Source organism: Protopterus annectens, chromosome 11.part0, assembly GCF_019279795.1.
Source record: "Protopterus annectens isolate FY-2018-M chromosome 11.part0, PAN1.0, whole genome shotgun sequence".
Taxonomy (NCBI): Eukaryota; Metazoa; Chordata; order Ceratodontiformes; family Protopteridae; genus Protopterus; species Protopterus annectens.
This window is the reverse complement of record NC_056745.1, coordinates 671,149,602-671,173,750: the sequence shown is the minus strand read 5'-3', so window position 1 is coordinate 671,173,750 and position 24,149 is coordinate 671,149,602. Positions and strand designations below refer to the sequence as shown.

The 24,149-nt window shown below is 39.7% G+C and overlaps 1 protein-coding gene across 3 annotated transcripts in view; it reads right to left on the bottom strand.

The window, feature by feature from the left end:
• Window positions 1-24,149, bottom strand: part of AMN1 (antagonist of mitotic exit network 1 homolog) — a 1,021,978-nt gene that overhangs the window by 83,851 nt on the left and 913,978 nt on the right. For all 3 annotated transcript variants that reach the window (XM_044088123.1, XM_044088122.1, XM_044088124.1), the window contains exon 7: window positions 16,954-17,061. In XM_044088123.1, coding sequence (XP_043944058.1) covers window positions 16,988-17,061 — 74 coding nt within the window. In that variant the 3' untranslated portion in view covers window positions 16,954-16,987. The remainder of the gene's footprint in view (window positions 1-16,953; window positions 17,062-24,149) is intronic.

Sequence of the window (24,149 nt, the reverse complement as noted above, 5' to 3'; positions counted from 1 at the left end):
TTTTGTTCCCAGTTTCTTCTCTGATCATTATCTTATTTCTATGGATGTGATGGACTATTGTCGTAGACTTAACCTCAAGATATTTTTTTCAGAACAGGATAATCAAATTTCTCAAAGATCTTCTGAGTTCACTTTCCACAAATCCACTTTTCAACCGCCCATGAATAAAAACGTGGGTATTTTTCAACAAGCCGTACTCAAGGATCTTCATTTTCCCCATTTGGAATGTAATATTGCCCCTGATAACATCACCCCTGAAGAGAAACAGGCACTATCCGAACTTAGATCCAATCACAATATTGTTATACTCCAAGCTGACAAAGGAGGAGCTGTAGTTATTCAAAATATGAATTACTATGTTCAGGAAGGCCTTAGACAATTGTCTGATTCTAAATGTTATACGCACATGGGGGTGGACCCAACCAAAAAATTCAAACCGGAAATAGATACGTTCCTTAATGATGCATTGGATGAGGGTATAATTACTAAGAAGACATTCCAACATCTTCAGGTTAAGGATCCATCAAAGCAAATTTTATATTTGCTGCCTAAGATACACAAATCTATTACACATCCTCCAGGGAGGCCTATTGTGTCTGGTCATGGTTCGTTGACTGAACCATTATCAGTATTTTTAACACAATATTTAAAACCACTTTTGATACAGGTCAGAGCCAGGATACAGGATACAACCCAATTTCTTAAAATTATTGAGGACACCCAATTGGAGCCTGAATGGCTAATGTGCACTTTGGATGTGAAATCCCTTTATACCAGCATACCACATTGGGCGGGGCTTCAGGCTTTGGAATTCCGGCTTAACAAAGCTGAACTTTATCCACCTGGATTTCATACATTGCTTATATGCATGTCCGAACATGTCCTCAACAAAAATGTATTTTATTTCCAAGGAGATTGCTATTGGCAACTCAGAGGTACTGCCATGGGTGCCTCTTTTGCCCCAATATATGCCGATCTTTTTATGGCATACCTGGAAGAGTGCCATTTACAATCCCTTACATAACATCTATCTAGTTGAAATGGACATCTGGAGGAGATACCTAGATGATGGTGTGGTGTGCGGATGCTACCTATCTTACTGAATTTGTGGAATATTTAAATAACAACGTATGAGGTATAGAATTTTCTATTACATCTCATAAGCACCAAACTGATTTTTTGGATGTCACAGTATATCGTAACAGTGACCATACCCTCAGCACCAAAATCCATAGAAAATATCCACAGTTCAACTCATTATTACATGCTTCTAGTATGCACCCGCGCCACACCATCCGCAACATCCCCAAATCCCAATATTTGAGAATGAAACGTATCAACTCCTCTACTGCCGACTATGAGACAGCTAAGAAAGATTTGAGGATCAGGTTTTTGGACAGGGGATATTCCTGCTTTGATATTGAATCAGCCAGGGTCTGGACCGATAAACAGGATAGAAATTCACTGTTACAATATAAAGATAGGGGTTATCGCCCAAAGGATGACAATATTAGATTTATTACTACCTTTGGAAGGAATCATCAGCTGGTCAGGGAAGTCCTCAATAATAGTTGGAACATTTTGTTAGCCAATGATCATCTCCGACAGATTTTGGGAAACCAATGTTCTATCTCGTATAGGAGGTGTAAAACTTTGGGTACATTGTTTTCACACTACAAACATCAGGAGAGTGGTGGTGCTAAATACAAACAGCTTACGATCACAGGAGATGAACTTTTGGGAACATTCCCTTGTGGTCATTGCACCTCTTGTAGCCAAGTTAATAAGCTCAAACAATTTACTAGTGCCAACACCAGTAAGGTGTATGATGTTAGAACATTTGGTAATTGCTCATCTAGTTGGGTCATTTATCTGGCCACGTGTCAATGTAATGCATTTTATGTGGGCAAAACTTCTCGTTCCCTAAGAATCAGGATAGGGGAACATTGTAGTGATATCCGCAACAAAAAACTGACCAATGCTTTATATCAACATTCTGTTAAACATCAAACTGCAAAATTCCTGTTTACTATTATTGATAAAATCACGGGTAATAGACACAACCAACAAGGTTGGCAAAGCATACTTAGTCATAAGGAGAAATACTGGATCATCCACCTTGGAGCATTATTTCCGCCAGGTCTAAATGACCATTTATGATACACAGTTCCACACAATATATTGGAGATTTATTGTCCATGGATTTAGGATAAGTATATTCCATAATTGGTATTGAGTACTTAGCAGCATCTGCATATTTAATATTTGATTTGGGTATAGTCACATTTAGTGAGATGGACATACCTTTCATGATTGTTCTTCTGTCTTTATTATGCCGAAGACTAGATTTGTGGATGCGACATGTACATTATACTTACCTTATATGCAGGATTATTTACACTGCATTGTGTTTTATATTTTTGAGATCCAGTGTAAGGATGGAATCTTTTGACATGTATAGGATTGTATTGATATGTTGACATCTGATAAGTTTTGCCTCTCTTATGTTTATTAGAGGATGATTTATACACTTCTGACCTAGGTTGTATCAGCTTTATCCTTTTTATAGGAGACAGTTGATTTGGGTTGCATGATTTTAGTTTTTTGCCTTGTAATAGATATGGTTTCGTATTTTCATACATAATGGTCATGCAATAATATATCTATGTCTGTTGTGTAAACAATTTTTCCAAGTATCATCAATATTGTTATTTTCTAATGGTTATGTCAATGTAACATAGGAAATGCATATATTTACATTTTCTCTAACCCTTTACCTCCATAGCCTCTTTACATCTTCATGTATTATGTATTGGTATGGAACATACCTTTATTTCTATTGGTCAAGGGGCCATATATAAGCATCTTTGATTAACTGGTGAACTGTTTTATTTAATTTACCCTCACTGAAGAAGGCGTATGCTGAAACTAGTCTGAGGACTACAGAATTGATATTGGTGCATTTACTAGCACTTTTTTTCATCAATAAACAACTTGGAACTGTAATTGCTGGCCTTTGGTGTGTTTTCCTTTTTACAAATGCCACAAGCTTTAGAAGAATGTCCTAGTTTTCTGCCTGAATTAGACAATCATCCAGATATGGATATATTTGAATATTTCTTTGTCTGCAAAATGCAATTACTGGAGCCAGGCATTTTGTGAAGACCCTGGGCGCAGTAGATAAGCCAAAGGGTAGTGCAGAGAACTGGTAATGCAAGTAGCCTGCTTTAAAGCGGAGGTAGCTTCTGCAAGATTCCCTGATTGGGACATGCAGGTAAGCCTCTTTTAAGTCTAGAGTTACCAACCAGGCATCTTTGCCTAGCATAGGAAGTAGCTGTTGAAGAGTCAGCATCTTGAATTTTGGAATGTCTAGAAATTAGTTTAGGGTAGATAAGTCCAGAATTGGACGCCATGATTTGTCTCTTCTGGGTACCAGGAAAAGTCTTGAATAGAAACCTTGTCCTTTTTCCTCTTCTGGAACCGGTTGAATAGCCCCCATGTTCATGAGGGTCAGTACTTGTTTCTGGGCCCCTGCCCACTGATTTGGGGGCAGGTCTGGCCATCCGTTTGGGATTGGCAATGTGTGGAAATGAAATCTGTATCCCTGCGATACTATATTTAAAACCCATTTGTCCTGGGATATAAGTTGTCAGTTTCTTGCATGAAGTGCCAGTTTTCCCTCCAAAGGGGTGGCCAAAAAGTAAGTGCTTGGTAAGTGTAAAGGGAAGTCATTGAAACTGCTTACTATAGGGAGGTGCCTTGTTGCTTCCAGATTTGAAGGAGGAGGAGGCATCCCATTGTTTTATTCTAAAAGTCTCTTGTGACTGAAACCTGGAGCCTTTGGAATGTCTGGGTTTGATACGAGTGGCTCTCAAAGGAACTGGAAAGGACCAGTTCTTATTAGGCCAGTGCTTACTAAATCTTGGAGGTTGCACTTGTAAGAAATCTTTCACAGTTTGAATACATTTAGCTTTATCTTCCTTCTTTTTTAAAACTTCTTCAGCCTTATTGCCAAAGAGATGGTCCTGTTGTAAAGAAGCATCCAACAATTTTGCTTTAACATGATCAGGCAAAGTTTGCTCTTTGAGCCAAGCAAGCCTTCTTAACACAGACCTAGTTACAGCAGCCCTGCAAGACGCCTCCAAAGAATCAAAACCACATTGCAAAGTATGTTTTCCAACTTGTTCAGCTGAATGCAATATATCCTGTAAATCTTTATTTTCCACACAGTCAGAAATTAACATAATTTTCTGTTTAAGCAGTCCCATGATATGCTGTTGATATTTAAGCATATGAAATTGACAGTTTAAAGCCCTGATTGCCAAGGTTGCAGAAGTGTAAACCTTCTTACCCCATCTAACCAGCGCCCTGGAATCTCTATCAGAAGAGGTAGGATTTTTAGCAGTAGAAGTCTTAATGCCCTTGGGACCCTGAGAAATGGTTTCAGGATCTGCAATAGGATATTTGAAAAGGAATTTGTGGGAGTCAGGAACCCTGTAGTATCTGTATGGCTTACAAGGAGCCGGAGGCAGAGAATCAGGAGCCATACTAGATTCTGAAAAAACATCATCAACAATGTCTAAAACAGGAGGTATAGCCAAAGACCTATGCTGAGGAAGAAGAAGAAAAACCCTAAGTTTCTTTTTAGATTCAGAGAAATCCTGACTTTCCCAGTGAAAATGTTCCCTTAAAGTATGTACAGTTTCCCCAAAAGAAAAATCCTCAGGGGGAGAAGCAGAAGGAATGGAATCTTCTGCATCAGAGTCCTCATAAGTTTGAATAGACAAATCCTGTTCATTAGAAGAGTCAGAAGAAATGGAATCCTGTTCAAAAGATTCATATTCAATGTCTTGCCTAGGCCTCTTAGAGGGGGGGGGGGGGGTGGCTACCCCTGATCAGAGTAATTAAGTCTTCAGCCATTTTGATCATCTATTTTTTTAGGTATAGGAGCCTGCACATGTGGCCCAGGCGTCGGTTTTTTAGACATAGATTTTGATTTTGGCCTTAGTTTTGAAGATGGCGTCGGTCTAATATACCAATCTGTAGGTCTAAAAACACCCACGGAAGCTGCTGCCTGCACAACGGCTCCAGACCTATCTAAGGTAGAGACATCTGCGGGTTCCATAACTGAAGCATCTCACGGCATACCGGACTCCAAATGGGTCTCAGTAGAGGCCTGCGAATCAGAAGTAGCGGGTATCAGGGGCGGCAAAAGTGCCTCACTGAGTACCGGCGAACTGGCGACTGGCTTAGGAGATGCGTCGGCAACAGTTTTGGACCGTGACTTGTCTCTGTCTTTTTCTTTGCATTTTTTAGGTATTCCAGTAGTCGGATTGCTAACCTATGACATTTCTGGATAATTAAATCGTGAGCCAAAATATTTAGAAGCAAAAGTATACCGATGTTTAATAGTGCATTGATTCAATTTAGCACAAAACCGACAGCAAGGCACTTTGTGGTCAGGGCCTAGGCAAGGAATACAGTACAAATGAAAATCCTTATGAGGTATTTGCTTCCCTCAAGTAATGCAATTACTAACTTTTACTAACATCGGTAAGGAGCAAGAAAAAGTTTCCCCAACAAGGTACTTAGCTTTTTAGTTGAAGACTTCAGTTCTGAAACACGAAAACGAAAATTTCAGGAGTCGGCCGACCGGCACTTGCAAACTGCTTCTGCTTCGGGCACCACGTGGCAAAAAAGACTGATGTAATGGCGTTGGCTGCATGTTTTATACCCCTAACGACCTGACGTCATGGAAGAAGGGACAGCAACCGATGCAGGACCCAAGACTTTGTTAATCAGGCCGACTGAGGGCAATCTGCTAGCAGATTACCCAAATGTAATGACTGCAACAGTGAAACACGAAGAACATCTCTGGAGTTTGGAATTCTGACGATTTGGTTGATTGCATCTAAATGACATCCTATGAACTCTAAATTTTTTACAGGAGGAGGGCTCAGTTTTGGATAACTGACTGTGATACCCAAATTGTCACAGACTTGGAGTAAGCAGCCCCTGGCCATGATCAACCATGCCCTTGCAGAGGTGGTGCAGAGCCAAATCTCCAGGTGTGGAACAAACTGGATCCCTGCACCCAGAGCCAGGCTGCCACCACTACCATGCACCTGGTAGGCACCTGCAGAGATCTGGTGAGACCAAATGTCAAGGCCCTGAACTGGTAATGATTGACCTCCCAGCCAGAAGTGTAGAGACCTCCTGGAATGCCTATCTAGATGTGACAGTAAGTGTCCTTGAGGTATGGTGAGCACATCTAATCATCTTTCCTCAGAAGAGATAACATGGACTGCACTATAGCCATCTGGAATTTTTTTTTTTTTTTTGATAAACAGATTTAACTTGCTTAAATCCAAGACTGGTATGAAGTCCTTTGTTTCTTATGGCACTAAAAAGAACCTTTTTTGGTCTGGTGGGACCTTGTGAATGAATCGATTTGTAAACAGCTTGCAAATCTCTACCGGTGCGTAAAGTCTCTGATGGAGTGGAACATATGGGAGATGTCTTGGAGATGAATTTGGAATTTCTAAAAAGGAAATGATGTGGACATCCTACAGAAGGGCCTCGCTGAGACAGATGCCTGGTGTCAGAGCCATGGCCTCAAACTCAATGCCAAAAAGTGCAGTGTCATCCCCTTTGGTAAAAACTCTGTACCCATGAACTACCACATAGGCAGCAATCTACTTAACACCAAATGCGTGATAAGAGACCTTGGGATCCAGGTGGACAGTAGTCTCTCCTTTGATAGTCCTTCTACTTGGCACACCTCATCATAAAAGGGTCCTCATCCAGGAAAAAAGAGGTCATTGTTCCCCTCTACTCGACACTCATTAGACCCATTATAGAGTACAACGCCCCTTTTGGAATGTTCCTCACAAGACATCTGCAGCAGCTGGAAAGGCCACAGAAGTACCTCACAAAGAAGATTACTGGCCACAAACAAATGCCCTACACTGACCGCCTCAAAAAACTCCAGCTTTACACCATAGCATATCACCTACTCCGAGGTGATCTCTGCCTAACATATAAAGCGATGTCAAACCCAGAGCTGTTGAACATGCTACACCTAAAGAAATCTCAATCCCGCCGAGCTACATGCTCTAGGGAACTAAACCTTGTCACCACAATAAACAGGACATGCTGGAGGGATAGACTCCTGTCCCAGAGACTTCCCATACTCTGGAACAGGCTACCCATCTATGTCAAGCAAAGTTCTTCATTAGCACTCTTCAAGAAAAATCTTGATGAGTGGATGGGAAATAGGAAATACACCCCGGGGATCACTTCTGTGTCTCTGCTTGACAGTGGCACAGGAAAATAACTTTCTTGGGTGGCGTGAGCCAGGGAACCGTGTTGGCTAGGCTTACGTAGGCCCTTGGGCTGATATCCTAGTACCTACCTATGAACCTATAACAACCTTTGGAAATGACTCTCAGCAGCCATGCATCTGAGGAGATAGCCTCCCAAGCTTTTATTTGGAGAGCCGTATGACCCCCAACTGCCTCCAGAAAAGAGCAGCCAGGCAACCCTTCTGGATTGCTGAAAAGGGCTGCCAAAAAGGCCCCGATAAAAACCCCGAATACTGTGGACCACCGCTGCCCCACAGGTGGTGTCCGTTATGATCCCTCTTGTCCTTGGGAGGAATCCTCTGGACGAGTGTCCTGGGAAAAGTACTGTGATTTTCTGAAGAGGAGACATTTACCCTCCCCCTTATGATTCCTGGAAAAGTCTGTTGAAAGGGTCAGCAAAGCAAACTCCAAAGGTGGACAGTGTATTCCCCTCCTATTCTCTCCATATCAGACTATCTAACCTTTGGCCCAAACAAGGACAGCATTAAAGAAGGATGCTTTGAAACAGTCTGTGAAGTTACACAAATGCATACAAGAATGGCGGTGCATGGCAATACCAATGCCTTCTGCTGAAGATGCTCCATCGGCCATATTCGATAAAAAACGCATGGAAACAATGGAGAAGGAAACAAGGGTAGACAACTGAGTTTCCAGCATTTTCTGTATTTCTGGAGACTGCTGCATTTTGGGAGTACTTGACATTTCAGACATTAGGTACCACTGAAGTCTTGTAAAGTGTGACAGGTAAATAAGGGCTCTGTGCAAAAGCATAGAACACTTCAATAAATGATCTAACACCTGAGACTCCCTGTTCAGAGCTGAGTCGAGGAACTCTCCTCAGAAATCTTGTTGTTAGTGGCTGCCACCACCACAACGGCACAGATGACCAGACCCTTACTCCAATGTGGCCTGACCTGGGGTGGGCAAGAACTTAATCCAGCTTTCTAGGTATAGGCTCCACTGTGTCAGGTTCCTTCCACACCCTCTGGGATACCGGGTCTATAAGGGCATCTGCAGGGGGAACCACCCAGGGCATGGATGGGCCTATGCCAAAAGGCTCCAGAAATATGGACTCTTCCGAAGAAGGCGTTTTGGTGATCCAGCCTACACAATGATGAAGCAGCTCCAATAAACTGCAGAAAAGGGCATCTTCCCACAGAAACTTAGGGGATCCCTCTCCTTCCTCTAGGTCAGTAGGGTCTGTGAGAGACTCCTCTGAGGAATCCATGTGCTTCCTCTTACATTTTTTGTTTCTCAGAACCTCTCATTCTGACAAATCTGGGGAGAAAGAGGAAGAGTCAGGAAGCCCCACCATGGGAGCAGATTGCAGGCTAGCTGACATAGGCTGGCCAGTAGCAGACTGATGATTGTTCACATGTGAGAATGAAAACAGTTAGGGGATGCCTACTGGAGAAATCCAACCCTTCTACTGAGAGAGAATATTCTTTCTATAATGTCAAACGCCAAAGCAGAGGATGGTCTCTCAGGTCCAAGAGTCTCAGAACTTGAGGGTACCAGAGGCAGGCCTGAACCAGAGGGAGCTGCACCTAGACCTAATGCTGAGATTGCCGCCAAGTTTTCCAAAAACCCTGAGTGGAAGCTTCATTTCCATGGCTCCGATGTCCTGACAGCCTCGGAAAAGTCGGGGTTGAGGCTACCAAGGAAAAGGACAGCAGTCAGATCAGACCCAGAGGATGAAAATTCAGCTGGCCTCAAAGACTTCATATCCAACGGGGCCGAGGGGAGAAGTCTTTCCCAAAACCTCCCATTCTGACAAACCTGTGGAGAAAGAGGAAGAGTCAGGAAGGTCCTGGTGCCACACCAGGACCCAAAGGGATAAGGCCTAATTGCATCTGCACCTGCAGAAAGGACCTTATCAGCTGCTTCAGATCAGAGGTTTTAATGCTGCCCACTGACTACAATCGCCAGATGCAAGAAGCCACCGAAGAGGGCTTATAAGGTCTTCTGGAAGAAGACCCCGCATGCTGGATCCAAGCTAGAAAAGCCCTGAACCAGTACAGAGATGGTGAGGACTTCGGCGACCGCTTTGGTGGTGTGCTCAGAGAAAAGGGGAAGCTACCCTACTTGAACGGACCCCCTTGATTAAGAAGAGGTTTGTAATGCTCAGAGCTGGAGAAATTTTATTACTTTTACTGGTTTCCATCACGGAAGGCAATCGGCTCCAAGATGTCAGGGCCTATACTGGCACCAGGGCAGCTGGGGGACCCAAAAATTATGGGACCTTTGGGTCCAGTGAGCCTAAGGGAGTATGACGTTAGAACTGGGGAGTCCACCTCTACAAAGAAGACAGTCAAAAGTGGAGTCCCTTACTGACTGGCCCTGGGACTAGCTCCCTTTGGCATTTACTTCTCTGAAGTCAAGGCCAATGTCAGGGGCCACTTACTGAACAAATTGCAGATAATTGCAAATTAGGAGCAGACATCATAGGATCCCCCACTAACAGTAAGGTTTTCCAGGAAGTGCTGACACAGACAAGTAACTTGTGTCAGAGTCACAGACTAAAACTAAATGCCAAGAAATGCATAACAGTATCCTTTGGGAAATCATTCACTCCTAGTAACTCTCATACTGACAAGATACCCCCCTAGTAGTCATGAACCTGGGGACACACGTAGACAGTAATATAGACTTTTGACCATCATGTGTCTACAGTAGTGAGGAAATCATCCTATGTTGTGCAACTTATAAACAAAGGCATGGCATCTAGGTCTAAGGAGGTCATTGTTCCACTATATTCAGCATTAGGTTTACTATCAAAATTACAAGTAATGGTTAGATGAAAACGGGAATGTCAAACAACAGTTGGATGATTCCTATTTCGACTAACTTGCACCAATGCGAGTGTTCAGTTTTGTAAATGTCACAGTACATTTGCACACCTTCATCGGCATTATAAATACAGATTGTGGTACAGTGAGGATTGGGAAATTACCTTTTTCCCCAATGTAGTGCGATCTCAGAGTTGGAATACATTATTTGCAGGGGTGCCCCCCACATGGGGGCATTTCTGTGTTGTGCAGTACATATGCACTGTTTACAAGTTCAACTTCCAGTGGTGTTGAGTTAAGCTGCAGGGGAAGGCATATGTTGAATAATGTCGATTGTTTGAATCTGGCATTATATTCAACATAGTGCCTGTGTTCCAGTGCTGATTTTCGGATATATGATTCACGCAAATGACTGGATATTATTCTGGTGTTCACGATTTTGATAGTAAACCTCAGCATTAATCAGACCTGTCATTGAGTGCAGTGCCCCCCTATGGTATGTGCCTAACCTGGAACATCCAAAAACTGAAAAGTCCACAGGGTTTCCCGATAAAAGAATAGAGGGAGTAAGCCACATGTCCTATGCAGACAGCCTCAAAGCCCTATCGTATTCTGTTTCATACAGGCTGTTGAAGTGAGAGCTATGCCTGGCATACAAGGCATTGCTGGACCCAACCCTGATGGACCTCCTGCATATCTGCAAAACAAACAGCACCAGAATTAGCCATTGTAAAGACTTAAACCTTGCCTGTGATATAAACAGGACCTCCTGGACAGACAGGTATGTATCCAAGAGACTACCCCTTCTCTGGAACAAGCTCCCATCCATGTGAAGCAGAGTTCCTCCATAATCCAATTCAAGTGCAACTTGGACAATTAGATGGGGAGCACGAAATTCAACCCTGGTTTGGCACCTATGCCTCAAATGGACTCAGGCAGCCTGTAAATGGTTTATATCCCAGGCCCTTGCTTGTAAATGTTTCATCTCCTAAGCCCCTGTTTACACTTATCAAGGGTACCAGAACTTGTTAGAGATTTGGGATGCATGGCTAGCCTTAAAAAGACCCCAGTGGTTGTTAGCCTAGTATACATCCTATGAATCTGTTATCCCTGAAGAATACCTGACACAGCCACACCAGTACAAACATTCTGTCCTTGTACTTTAATACAATGAGATCTTCCCATTTACTACTGTTTAAGCTATTCAGTTATATAGTTATTTATTGTAGGTTAATAATACTTTCAATTACTAAGAAAGGAATACGATCAAATGCCTTGGACAGGTCAGTAAAGACAATGCATACTTAAATACCCTCATCAAGGGCCTTACTTACGGGATTAAAAAATGTAACCAAACTAAGCCAATTGTTGAAGTCAATTATTTTTTGTTGGTATTGTGATATCATTCTTGGTGAAGGTAGGATGCTGCTTAGGGCTAGGGTCAAACCTACCTGGTACACATACTCTAAGAGCTCAATCATCTCTCTCTTCATATAGTCCAGGGAAGTATGTCTCAAGTCATTCACACCAACATAGACAATGACACAGTCGTACTTGTATTTGTTGTGGAGAGAGTAGTGCAAGTGAGATGTGGTGGATTTTGGCACCAGACATACAACTGACCGTGACCTTCTCCATGTCGAGGCTGGTGAGGGGGACACTGGTGTATCTCACAATTGAGTCACTAATGACAAGTATGTTTGGTTTATTCTTATGTCTTGTGGGCTGTGAAGGTTTATTGTTTTGCCTTATAGCCTGTGTTTGTGAGACACTGGTGAGCTGTGTGTAATGTGTTTGGAATTGTGTGTGGAATGTTTGTGAGGGTGTTTTGGAGGACTCTGCTGTTTAGGTAAGTTTATATTGAGGACCTCTGCACAGGTGTGTATGTGTTGTGCTTGGCTATGTGATGTGAGTGGTAGGTGTTTGTCTGTCAATCTCCTCTTTGTCAGAAGTACTGACTGTGTAGTGAGACAGCATGGACTCCAGATTACGGATGTGCATGCATTTCTCGCAGGTGGAAGAATTATGTGCTAGGAGACAGGGTTGTCAGTAAACATGAGGTAGTTGCTACACTGTCTCAGTATGTCCATGTCGACCAGGCTGGCAGGAGAAACTGATGGGAATCGTCTAGGCATAGTGTTCTGAATACTTGGGCAGACTTATGGAGAGAGGGATTTGATAAGGTTTTGTCCACAAGAGTGTAGATCACAAGAACCTTCTTAAATGTAAAGTAACCTGGCCTGAAGCACAAGTGCTAAAGCCAAAGCTAAAATAATTAGAACAACATATAAATTTAATCAGGCTACTAACAAGCAGTAATAAATGCAGCAGAATAAAAGCACTTGAACACTTAACAGCACACAGCAAAAATAAGGTAATAAAGTAGGAGGAACACAATTACTGTAAAAGCAGCTGAATAAAGTGTACATTTTTTAAGTGAAAAGGGAAGAAACAGAAGATAGTTCAAGATTAATGAACTAAGGGGGTTGGCCTTACCAAATATTCTCTCTCTCTACTCCAGTGATGACGAGCCTATGATACACGTGTCAAAGGTGACACACCACGACATTTTGGGTGACACACCAGCGTTCACCAACACCCGAGTTGCCAAACAAACTGCTTTTGCATTTGTTGCTTGTGTGGAGCGCATTGAATTATTTTGTGCCAGGAGCCAGTTCAACAACACTGCTGCAGAGGTAATAAAGTTATTAACCTCAAAGACTATTTTAGTATACTGTCTCGATACAATCTACAAAGGGCAGTGCTGACATTGTTTTTTCCTCGTGGTTACACTTCTACAAAGGGCAAGTAGTCTGCATTTCTAGAAGTTTGCTGTTTTGCATTCCTCACAATTGTCCCTCTTAATCCCTCCTAAAACTGGCAACTTTTTAAACTTGTAAGGCAAAAAATAATAGAAACGGACTGATACAAACAAGGCACGGGCTGTTTATTAGCGTAAGCGCTTTCGGCCGAGAAAATACCCAGCCTTCTTCAGACAAAACCTGCTTAACACACAGCTGCCTATATATAGGCTACAACAGAAAACAAATTGAAATATAATTAATTATCCAATCAAATTTTTACAAAAACAATTGAAATACTGCACTAATACATTATTTTAAAACTTTCTTTTAAAAAGTGTGGAACAAATCAAGTCCACCTACTCGGTTGTTCCACAGTATGGTGAGGAGAAATGTTCCACACTTTTTAAAAGAAAGTTTTAAAATAATGTATTAGTGCAGTATTTCAATTGTTTTTGTAAAAATTTGATTGGATAATCAATTAATTATATTTCAATTTGTTTTCTGTTGTAGCCTATATATAGGCAGCTGTGTGTTAAGCAGGTTTTGTCTGAAGAAGGCTGGGTATTTTCTCGGCCGAAAGCGCTTACGCTAATAAACAGTCCGTGCCTTGTTTGTATCAGTCCGTTTCTATTATTTTTTGCCTTACAAGTTTAACTTTTTAAACTTAACAATGACATCAATTAGATTTATAGACTAATTTTAGTTCAGAAAACGTATATTAATTCACATTCATTTTTTTTCTCAGTGTCTCAAATTAATAGTACTAGTACTTAAAACTGTCCATGTCTCTTATTTCTAGATTTGTCCCTGATTCTGAGTCATCCCTGACATATTGAGAACCATGCTTTACTTATTTTTATTTATTTATTTTTTGTTTGGGGAGGGGTGACACACAAGCAGAGTCAAGTTAGGTATTTTCCAAATATTCGACATGCCGAACTCAAAAGGTTCGCCATCACTGCTCTACTCAGTATACTGAGCTGATAAGCCAGGACAGGGAGGAATGTCCAAAATCAGATTTACAGCAGGGGCGGGCAATTCCAAATCCATCAAGTTTAGGAGTACAACAACAGTTGGGAGGCAGGGTGGGAAAAACAAAACAGTGCAAGCTACAAAGGACAGAAACAATAAAGCAAATATATAAATATAGTACAGTGCAAATCGAGTTGCAAAAAAGTGTACTTATCAGTTTGGTATATCAGATGGTAATAGAATCCAACACAGCCAGGAATTTAGCTCTGCTAGATCAGCTCTGCACAAATTCACAGAAATGAAGTATGTACTAGAAGTGCAACACAGAAATATAACTCAGGCAATGGCTTAACACCTAAGATGGGCTGGCTCATCAACCCCCACCTGAAACTAGCTACTGAGCTACCCTGAGAAACAAACAGTGCAGACAACAAAGGACAGAAACAATAAAGCAAATATATAAATACAGTACAGTGGAAACTGAGTTGCAAAAATGTGTACTTATCAGTTTGGTATATCAGATGGTAATAGAATCCAACATAGCCAGGAATTTAGCTCTGCACAAATTCACAGAAAACCAGTCTAGTAAAGGTTGATTCACCTTTTGTGAAACTGTTGATTACTATCTAACCTATTTCCCAGCCTATCTCTTCTTAGTATCATAATTAAGCATCTTTCAAAAGCTTTACCAAGTAATGGTGATAAACCTATCAGTCCATAGTAACCTAATAAATTATACCTACCATCCTTGGGTACTGGGACAATATGGCCTAACTTCCAGGTTTTATAGTTGTGTTCCAGTGTTCAATAATGAGTTAAATAGTGGAACTAATAAAAGACACAAGGTCATTTGAAAAACTAGGAATGAAGTTTCCAGGTATACCATCAGTCCCAATAGTACTATCTTCCCTTATTTTCCTTAGAGAACTTGCAACCATATCTTTAGGTATGACAGGGCATAAACAATTATTTTTTTAAAGTGGTGGAATATCAGTCATTATTCCCTCATGACACCTTCTCAGAAAAGTATGTTTTAAGCCTATTCGCAATGTCCCTACTATCACAACTAATCACATTTTTCACTAAAGGGCCAACACGTTATTTCCTATCTAGAGCCATATACAGATAATTGTAGAACTTCTTACTATTAAAGTTAGAAGCTAGTTTCATTTCACAATTTGCCTTAGCAGAGAGAGTAACTTAGTAGTAGCACAGAAGAGAAAGAATATTGCTTAACAAAGTACAGTCGTTTAAGTTGCACCATAACAGACTATGTTGGATTTCCTCACTGCTATATAGGTTGTTTTCTGCCCAGGAAACAACTGGCCAGCTTTACAAAGCTCTGGCTCCTTCCAGCACCTTCACGGTGACTTGTTGATTTGACAGCACAGAGGAAGGAAATTAGAAGTCACAGTAAAGAAATCTTTAGGACTTTCTTCCACATACAGAGATAAAGAGCGTACTCATCCTAAACCTCTAAAAGATATAACAGTAACAAATAACTTTACATCCCAACAAATGGTGGTTAGCTGCAGCTACAGCAGCAGTGAGGAATTCAAACATTTACTGTTGTGGTAAGTGCAACTTACACAACTGTACTATGTTCACTGACAGCTGCAGTAGCCTTTTGGCTGTATGGGTTCACTAACAAAGCCTATCCAATCTGGGAGCAGGAGAAGAATCCAGGTCTTAGCAAAGCCAGTCCTAGAGCTGGAAAAGAAATCCTGGATGTAATACTTAGTATGGGTATGTACAGAGAGCTGTCTAGTTGCTTATAGAATCCAGCCCTTTAGAATATTCCATCAAAGAAACAAGGATGTACTAGAATCTGCCCTAATCTTGCATGGAAATGTTCTATCATGGTGGAAATAACATGAAAAGGTATAATAAGGAACAACTAACTGCAATTGTATGACTTGACATTTTGTCATTTTCCAGCCCCATACTAGGAATTCCACAGCTGTATAGCTTTACCAAAGGACATAGCACTGACAAGATAATACCCAAGCAGCTAAAGCATGTCCAGAGTATATGGAATCTATTTTTCATGTCATTCAAATTCAGAAAGAAATGAGCGAAACAGATTGCTAGATTCAAGGTATACGCTGAAAGTAGAAAGAGGATATATGGGAGATTTTTTCAACTGATAAGCCTATATGCATGGAAAAGCAAAAGGGTGACCTCACCATGAATAGTCGCGATTAGATACTGTCTTGCAGATGTCAGAGCAATAGACCAGTCAGTCTACCAAAAAATGAAAAACAGCAAGAATAGGTAATTCAAACAGAAATAATTTTCCCAGCAAAAAGTAAAAATCCCATTTAAGTGTCATCTGAATAACAGGCGACTTTTCATAAAAAAAAAAAAAAATCTTAGTATACTCTAAATTGGCCATAGGTGTGACAGTATGGGCGAGTGAGTGGTAATAAACAACAATCGTGGCATGACTAGAGTTGAATTGGCAGAGACAGATGTCAACACCTCCAAGAACTGCATCTTATCTCAGACTTGTCTAGGCTTGGCCGTCTTTCATCAGGTAGGACAGTATCACCTTACGGTGGAAGTGCTCCCTCTCCTTATCTTTCAGTGTGTTATCCACATATCTGATCATGAAAGATTAACAGCCACTCCACAAGTGAAGACTCAGAGGTTAAGTTGGTTATCTAGGTGGACTTCATTACTTATCTGCTAATGGAGGAACAGAAATATGAATGAATCCTATGACATACAATGCACAGTGCCAGCATTACCTTATCACTATGGAATACAGTCAAAACCTTATCATGCTCCTTAGAGAAAATTTGGCCCCTGGGACTTTCCACACTCCCATTCATGGCTGACAGTGTGGCACCATACTTCAATGTGGGATGAACATCGTTAATATTATGTAAAGAAATCTAAATGCATAACAGTACACTGAACAGTATGAATTGTGATACTCTGTAGTATTACACTGTGGTGACCCCTAAACCGAAAGATACAACAACAACAAGTAACACAGCAATGCAAGTTTGTTGTACTTACCATGTGATCCTGTCTTGTCATACACACATGCAGATTAATAAACCGTCCATGTTAACTGCTTAATTTGATTGGACCTCAGGAATGGATAAAGTGCTTCTCTTGAACGTTCTGTTTCAAAAAGACAAAGCTTTCATTGTTATGTGATAACTCCAACTCCACCTTTAATGTTCTGGTTATCTGGGTATATATACATACATATGTATTTATGTATACATCGTCTTATAAATATATTCATCTGTGTGCCTGTCTATGCATCTATCTTTGTGTGTATGAAAGTTAAAGCACTGTCTTGTTTATTTAACTATACGCATAATCATCATTTGATTATCAGTGCTCCACATATTTTGTAGTTAGAAGTTCTGCAAATATGAAAACATAAATGATGGCATGAAACATCCTGACATCTGTCAATCTGCAACTTTAACATCTTTATATTGTTTTACATTTTACACTCAACCATATTAATATAAATAGCTATGTTAAGAATTGGCTGTACCAAGCCTACCAATATACCTATAACTACTCCCACTGCTTAGTGACCAGAATTAGCCGTACAAAGCCTGCCAATGTACTTATAAACACTCCTACTGCTAAGTGACAATAATTAGCCGTGGAAAGCTTACCAGTATACTTGTTAAGTACTGCCAGACCAGAAATAGCTGTAAAAAGCCTACCACTGTACTTGTGACTACTCACACTGCTAAGTGACCAGAATTAGCTACACAGAACCTGTCAATGTACCTTTAACCACTCTCACTGCTAAGTGACCAGAATTACAAGGCCTACCAGTGTACTTGTGGCAGTTGGATGAGATGTCCAATGAATTTAAGATGGGAAGTTATACTGAAGAGGACTTATTAGAACAAAAAAGATATGCAACATTGGAATGTAATGAGAATAATATATTTGCTCTGCACAATTAATAATAAGTGTCACAGAATGACTAACTTATAACAGGTAAGCTGTTATGGTAAAGGATATTGTTGGTAAATAGTGGAATAACCTTAGTAATGCTAATTGGTTAAGACAACATACATCTGAGTGACCAGTGTCTGGTTATTAATTGTCACATTATTTAAAACAGAAATAATGTTGCAAAGATAAAAGGAAGTTTATTATTAATATGTACAGGAAAAGTTCACTCAGACTCTGCCATAGACTGCTGTAAGGGAGAGTAGTTTTTTTTCTCCTTATATTGCTTGCTTGCACTTTCTATTGACTTATTGCTTTCTTCTATTTTGAATACTGTGGTGTATTTTCAATGTGCTGCATTTTAACTGCATTCTGTTTCCTATTCCATATTTAAACTAGGAAATAAACCAGAACTGCACACTGAAATTAGATTTTCCTCACCCTGATGCTGTGTTCTTAAACTCACTATCTTTCATTGGTTGCCTGCTCCTTATGTTAACTTGACCACATAATACCTTCCCACTCCTCTTTCACTAGCTACTATTATTCACCGCGGTGGTGGTGCTGCAGTAGCATTGCCGCCTCACAGTAAGACGCTGTCCAGTTCGATTCTCAGTTAGAGCGTCTTCTGCGTGGAGACGTGTGAATGGGCGTACCTTCATTGAAGGTTGTGCGTCAGGGCTGGTAACTTCGCACGTAAAAATCAACTACCAATCATTAGCGGACTGGAGTTCTGCTGTGTCCCCTAACCTGGAAAAGCAACAACAACAAAAATCATCATTTTGTGAAACCACTCTCCCTTAAGTGCTCACTCCCATCCAATCCATCTTGCTCTTTTAAAATTAGTGGCTCTCCTCTTAGACTGCTAAAGCTAAAGTTATCCCTTATTTAGTGCACATTGCATCTCTTAGGATATTAATCCATTTTTTTCCAAACAAGTTTTAAAAAATCTGCAACATCTGGTCCAAGACCACTGCTCATTGGAAAACCCACATTCTGCCCCTCAGCAGTCATCTTGTCCCAGTGAGGGAAGGACAACTGGGACATTATTTTGGGAGACTACTGATCACCAAAAAGCCTGATAACTACTTCAAAGGTGCCAGCTTGGAATTTCTGCTACTGTTTTGCTCCTGGTAAGCAGCACAGGGTCATTGATGCCTGAATGTCTTTGATTGGGCAGTCAGTGTCTGTCTGAGACCAGCCTGATAAATCTGGTTGCTGTTCAAGGCATCCACAAAGAAAAGGTTACTACAAACCCAGAGACCCATGCACCACCCGGAATGAGACTGCTTCTCACGAGAGCCTGAGGTCTGCTTCTCATCTTGGGATTAGTGCTACTGTTTTGCTTCTGATGACAGAAGAAGCAAAGAGACACTGAATATCAGCAGTGAGAAGGTGTGGTGGCACCAGCATTAGTAGTAGCCAATTAGGTGAGTTCCCACTATTCATCATTCTTGATAAAGCTAATTATTTTCAATAAGTACTGCTTGATTAGCTACTGTCTAACCTAACTTTATGGTATCTCCTTAAATATGAACTCCTAAAATCAATTGAACTTAAAAAATAATAAAACAAAACAGTCTTAAAAGCCAAAAAACTTTAATCAAAATAAATTAATATTCTTAAACTTCATCTCAAGCAAATTCGGCAAGCACTTTCTTCCATTCCAAGGACTTCAGACTTAATAAAATTACTTAAATCACATCTTAAATAACTTAAAATCACATGATTAAACAAGACAATAAATCAATTAGTGTTTTAACCCTTTGTGCTTCAAATATTCCACAAAATCTTCCTTACTGTTTAAACCAGGTGGATAACATGCATTCAGTCTCACTTGCCACTGATATTCCTTCCACCCTAGTTCATCCTCAGCATTTAATTTACTATCATAACTTTCTATTGATCTAATACAAAAATCTTTAAATCAACTTTACCTTTCCCAGTTTTATAATGTGTGCTAAGCGCATTCTTCTCCTTGCCTGTAGAAAAAGCATATTTGTGTTCATATATTCTTTTGTATAACTCCCTGGTTTTCTGCCCTATATAAAATGAACTGCATGCCATGTACTTCTCTAAATACACTACATATTTGGACTTACAAGCATATTGCTCTTTGATTTTAACTATCACATTACTGATAGTCACTTCCTCTACATCAGTGTAAAGACTGCCACAAAAGCTACAACTATAACATTTAAACATGCCGGTTATGATGTTAGTCTTTTTGCTTATAGTCAACTTTGACTGAAAGTATTTTTTAAAACTCCCCTCTTTTGCACAAAAATAGGGGCATCTCCAACAGCTATGGCTATTTCTGAATTACTTTTTAAAACACTCCAATTGTTTGTTACAATGTTTTTAATAGCCCTAGTATCCACACTATTAGCTACTTGCATGGACAAGTTATAACTAAATCTATTAGGCTTGGCAGACTGAACAATACCTTGTTTTTTAATACCGAGTACCTCTTCCCATTTTTCTTTCACTGGTCTACCTGGATAACCTCGGCTTATAAACTTGTTACACAAACTAGGCCCTTCTACTAAAAAATCTTCAGCTTTCTTGGTGAGCCTGTTGGCTCTCATTAACTGTCCTTTAACTATGTTAGCTTTAGTTTTGTGGGGGGTACATACTTGTACAATCGAAGTAAGCATTGTTCTGTACTTCTTTTTTGTATATCTTAGTAATAGGTTTGTCTCTTTCTTTGAAAACAGTAACATCTAAATACTTAACACTAGGACAGTCATATTCCCAAGAAATTTAAAGATGGAACTAACATTGTTAAACTATAAAATCATTCAATAATTCAGTGCTTCCTCTCCAAACCAAAAACACATCATCAATAAAATGTTTGTATATTAAAATGTAATTAAAGGCACTCTAAAATATTAACTTTCTCCCAGGCGTGCATAAAAACATTAGCATAGCTAGGTACCAATGCAACCCCCATAGCTACTCCATTTGTTTGACAAAACATTTTCTTGTTAAATTAAAAATAATTATAACTCAAGATGATATCAAGTTCCATAATTAACTTAACTAATAGAAAAAAAACCTTAGAATTAATAAGCTCAAATCTCATCACATCCATTCCTTCATTTGGAATGACAGCATACAAAGATTTGATATCTGGTGTTACACAAAAATATCAGTATCCTAGATATCTCAACTACCTAATTTTGTCATGAAAGCAAAAGTATCTAAAGTATTACTCAGCTCAACTACTTTTTATAGAAACTTATTGACAAAAATAGCCATTCCTTCTTTCTTACTCTTGCTACCTGCTACAATTGGTCGGGGGGGGGGGTGATCCCCCAAAATCTTTGTGTCTTTTAGGTAATCCAAAGATTCTACTCAATCTTTGCTTTTCTACTCTTAAAAAATGTCTAATTTCATCTGTAGTTCTCCCACTGCTATACCAATCTTCTATGAAAAAATGTATCAGTGAATAAGCCTTTTTCACATCTAAAAAAAAATGGTTTGCAGCAGATGACATCAAATAATAATTCTAACAGCTTAATGTTATAGTCCTTTTTATCTAAAATAACTAATGCATTGCCTTTGTCTGCTTTGGTTGGAAATGATTATATTATCATTTCTAACAGGGCTGAGGAAAGTTCTCCTTTCATTAGCAGAGAGGTTATAATACTTATTGACAGGTTTATTTTTAAACATTTCAATAAGCTGCAATTCAGTCATAGTTGAAAACATTTCTAATTCCATTTTTAAAGGTGGATTAAAAATGCTAGGTCTGTAAAAATCCCTATATGGCTGTGAGTCCGACTTATAAAGAAGTTTCAAGTTCAATTTTTAAACATAGTCCCTGAAACAATTGATGGTATCACACCTGTGTTCTCTTTTTGCAGGGACAAAATTCCATCCCTTACTTAGAGCTTTGATAAATTTACTATTTTACAACTATAGTCACTAATACTTTCTATCTTTTTCAGGATCGCCTGTGGCCTTTCCATTTCATTTTCTGCTGCACTCTGTACTGTGGTCCGTGATTCATTGCTGCCACTTCTGCCCATGCATTGTTTATAGCCCCATCTTGTTGAAAAACTTGCACAGGTAGAAAAACCTGGATAGTGTTTGAATTGCTGTTGCTTCCAAAAGAATTATAATTATTTATTGCTGGATTCTGCGGTGTAGATTTGTTTCCACCATTTTACTGTGCTATGTGTTCTGATCTTCTTACTAAGTTTACATTTTCATTTTCCATATGAATGGCATAATTTCCTGCTGCTCTAGTACTGCCTGCACCTTGATCACCAAAAAATCCGGAACCATAATACAGATACGACACACCTTCTTCATATTCAATATGGTGCCTTTGGAATTTCTTTAGTTTTTTTTTTTTTTTTTTTAAGAACTCTGTTCCCTAACATTTACATGCTTGTCTCGTATGTATCTGAATTTAGTACTGAAGTCCTCACTCGTGTATTGTCTTTTAAAGAAAATAAAGGCAGCATGTATTTTCTCATTTAAACTGTCCATTTTCACTTTGTTAAATTTATCAGCATCTCAACATACTGCAAACCAAACGTTTGGTTGAGCTCTACCCATTTGTCCAAAAATTCTTTTGGGTAATCATCACCAGTAGGCATTTTGGTAATTCTTAACCCTTTAGGCACCCTTTTCACTAGCAGGCAATTCTGAAAATAAAGACTGTCTCACTGCAAACTCTTCAGCTTTAATAAGTCTTTTTCCAGCTCGTGCAACATTTCATTTAAACTGAACACTGGATTGACTGCATCAATATTTTCAGCAACACCAAATGGATTTACAGGTGCTGCTAAACAACCTGCTAGGATGTCATCATTCCTACAGCAAACCGGATTTGTGTTATTGGTTCTGGGTACAGCTGTTCTAGTTAACAAACCTTTTTGGTTTAAAATGATAGACCCATTTGGGGTGTTATATAAAGGGCAGCATCATAAAACTGGAACTTGTTTGGCTTTCATAATTATAGTAAAACCATACAAACTCCCAAAATCAATCGAACTGTATACTTAAAAAAATAATAAAACTAAACAGTTTTAAAAGCCTAAAAGTTTAATTAATCAAAATAAATTAAGAGCCTTAAAATTCACCTCAAGCAAATTCAGTAAGTGCTTATGTCCATTCCAAGGACTTCTTCAGACTGAATAAAATTACTTGTATCTCATCTTAAATAGCTTAAAATCACATGATTAAATAAGACAATAAATCAGTGTTTTAACCCTTTGTGCTTCAAATATTCCACAAAATCTTTCTTATTGCTTAAACCAGGTGGGTAACATGCATCCAAGTCTTACTTGCCACTGATATTATCGCCATCCTAGTTCATCTTCAGCATTTAGTTTACTATCATACCGTTGTATTCGATATAATACAAAAGACTTTATAAAACTAGGAAATGTAAAGCTGATTTAATGTTTGCCAACTGCATTCTTCTCATTGCTTGTAAAAATAGCATATTTGTGTTTATATATTCTTTTGTATAACTCCCTGGTGGTGGCCCTATATAAAATGAAATTCATGACATGCACTTCACCAAATACACTACATATTTGGATTTGCATGTATACCTCTCTTAGATTTTAACTATCATATTACTGATAGTCACTTCCTCTACATCAGTGTAAAGAACGTTAAAGATTGCTGCTGACTGAACTCTAATTGTTGAGGAGCTAGCTCCTTCATTAAAAATCGTTATCAAAGTCTACTGAGATCAGTAAGGTGCAATGAGGATGACTTTGCTCTTCAACTGGGCAGCTTTCTGCAGAAGTTTGGGAATTAGGGTAGTTGGTGGGTAGGTATACAGGAGACCAGGGGGGGCAATCGTGTAGCAGAGCCTTCCTCGGTGATTCCCCACGGTGGGGGGATCAGGGCAAAGAAGCTGCTAAACTTGTTGTTTAGGGGAGATGCAAAGAGATTGCAGCAAGGCTGGTCCCATTGGTGGAAAAAACATTTCTGCCACCTTCATTTTGACAGACCACTCATGAGGTAGTAGAATGGATCTGATCAATTTGTCTGCTATCACATTGGACTTCCCTGGAATGTGCACTGCTATCAGAAAACAGCTGGATGAGATCACCCATTGCCATAGTCTGAGGGTTTCTCAACACAAGGGTTAAGATCAGGTTCCTCCTTGTTTGTTGATGTACGAGACTACTGACATGTCTGTCTGTCTGAACTTCAACTGTCCCGAAAGGGAGAAAGTCTTGAAATGTCTGCAATGTTAACAGCACTGCTCTCATTTCCAGGACACTGACATGCATGTTATCCTCTTCTGGGGA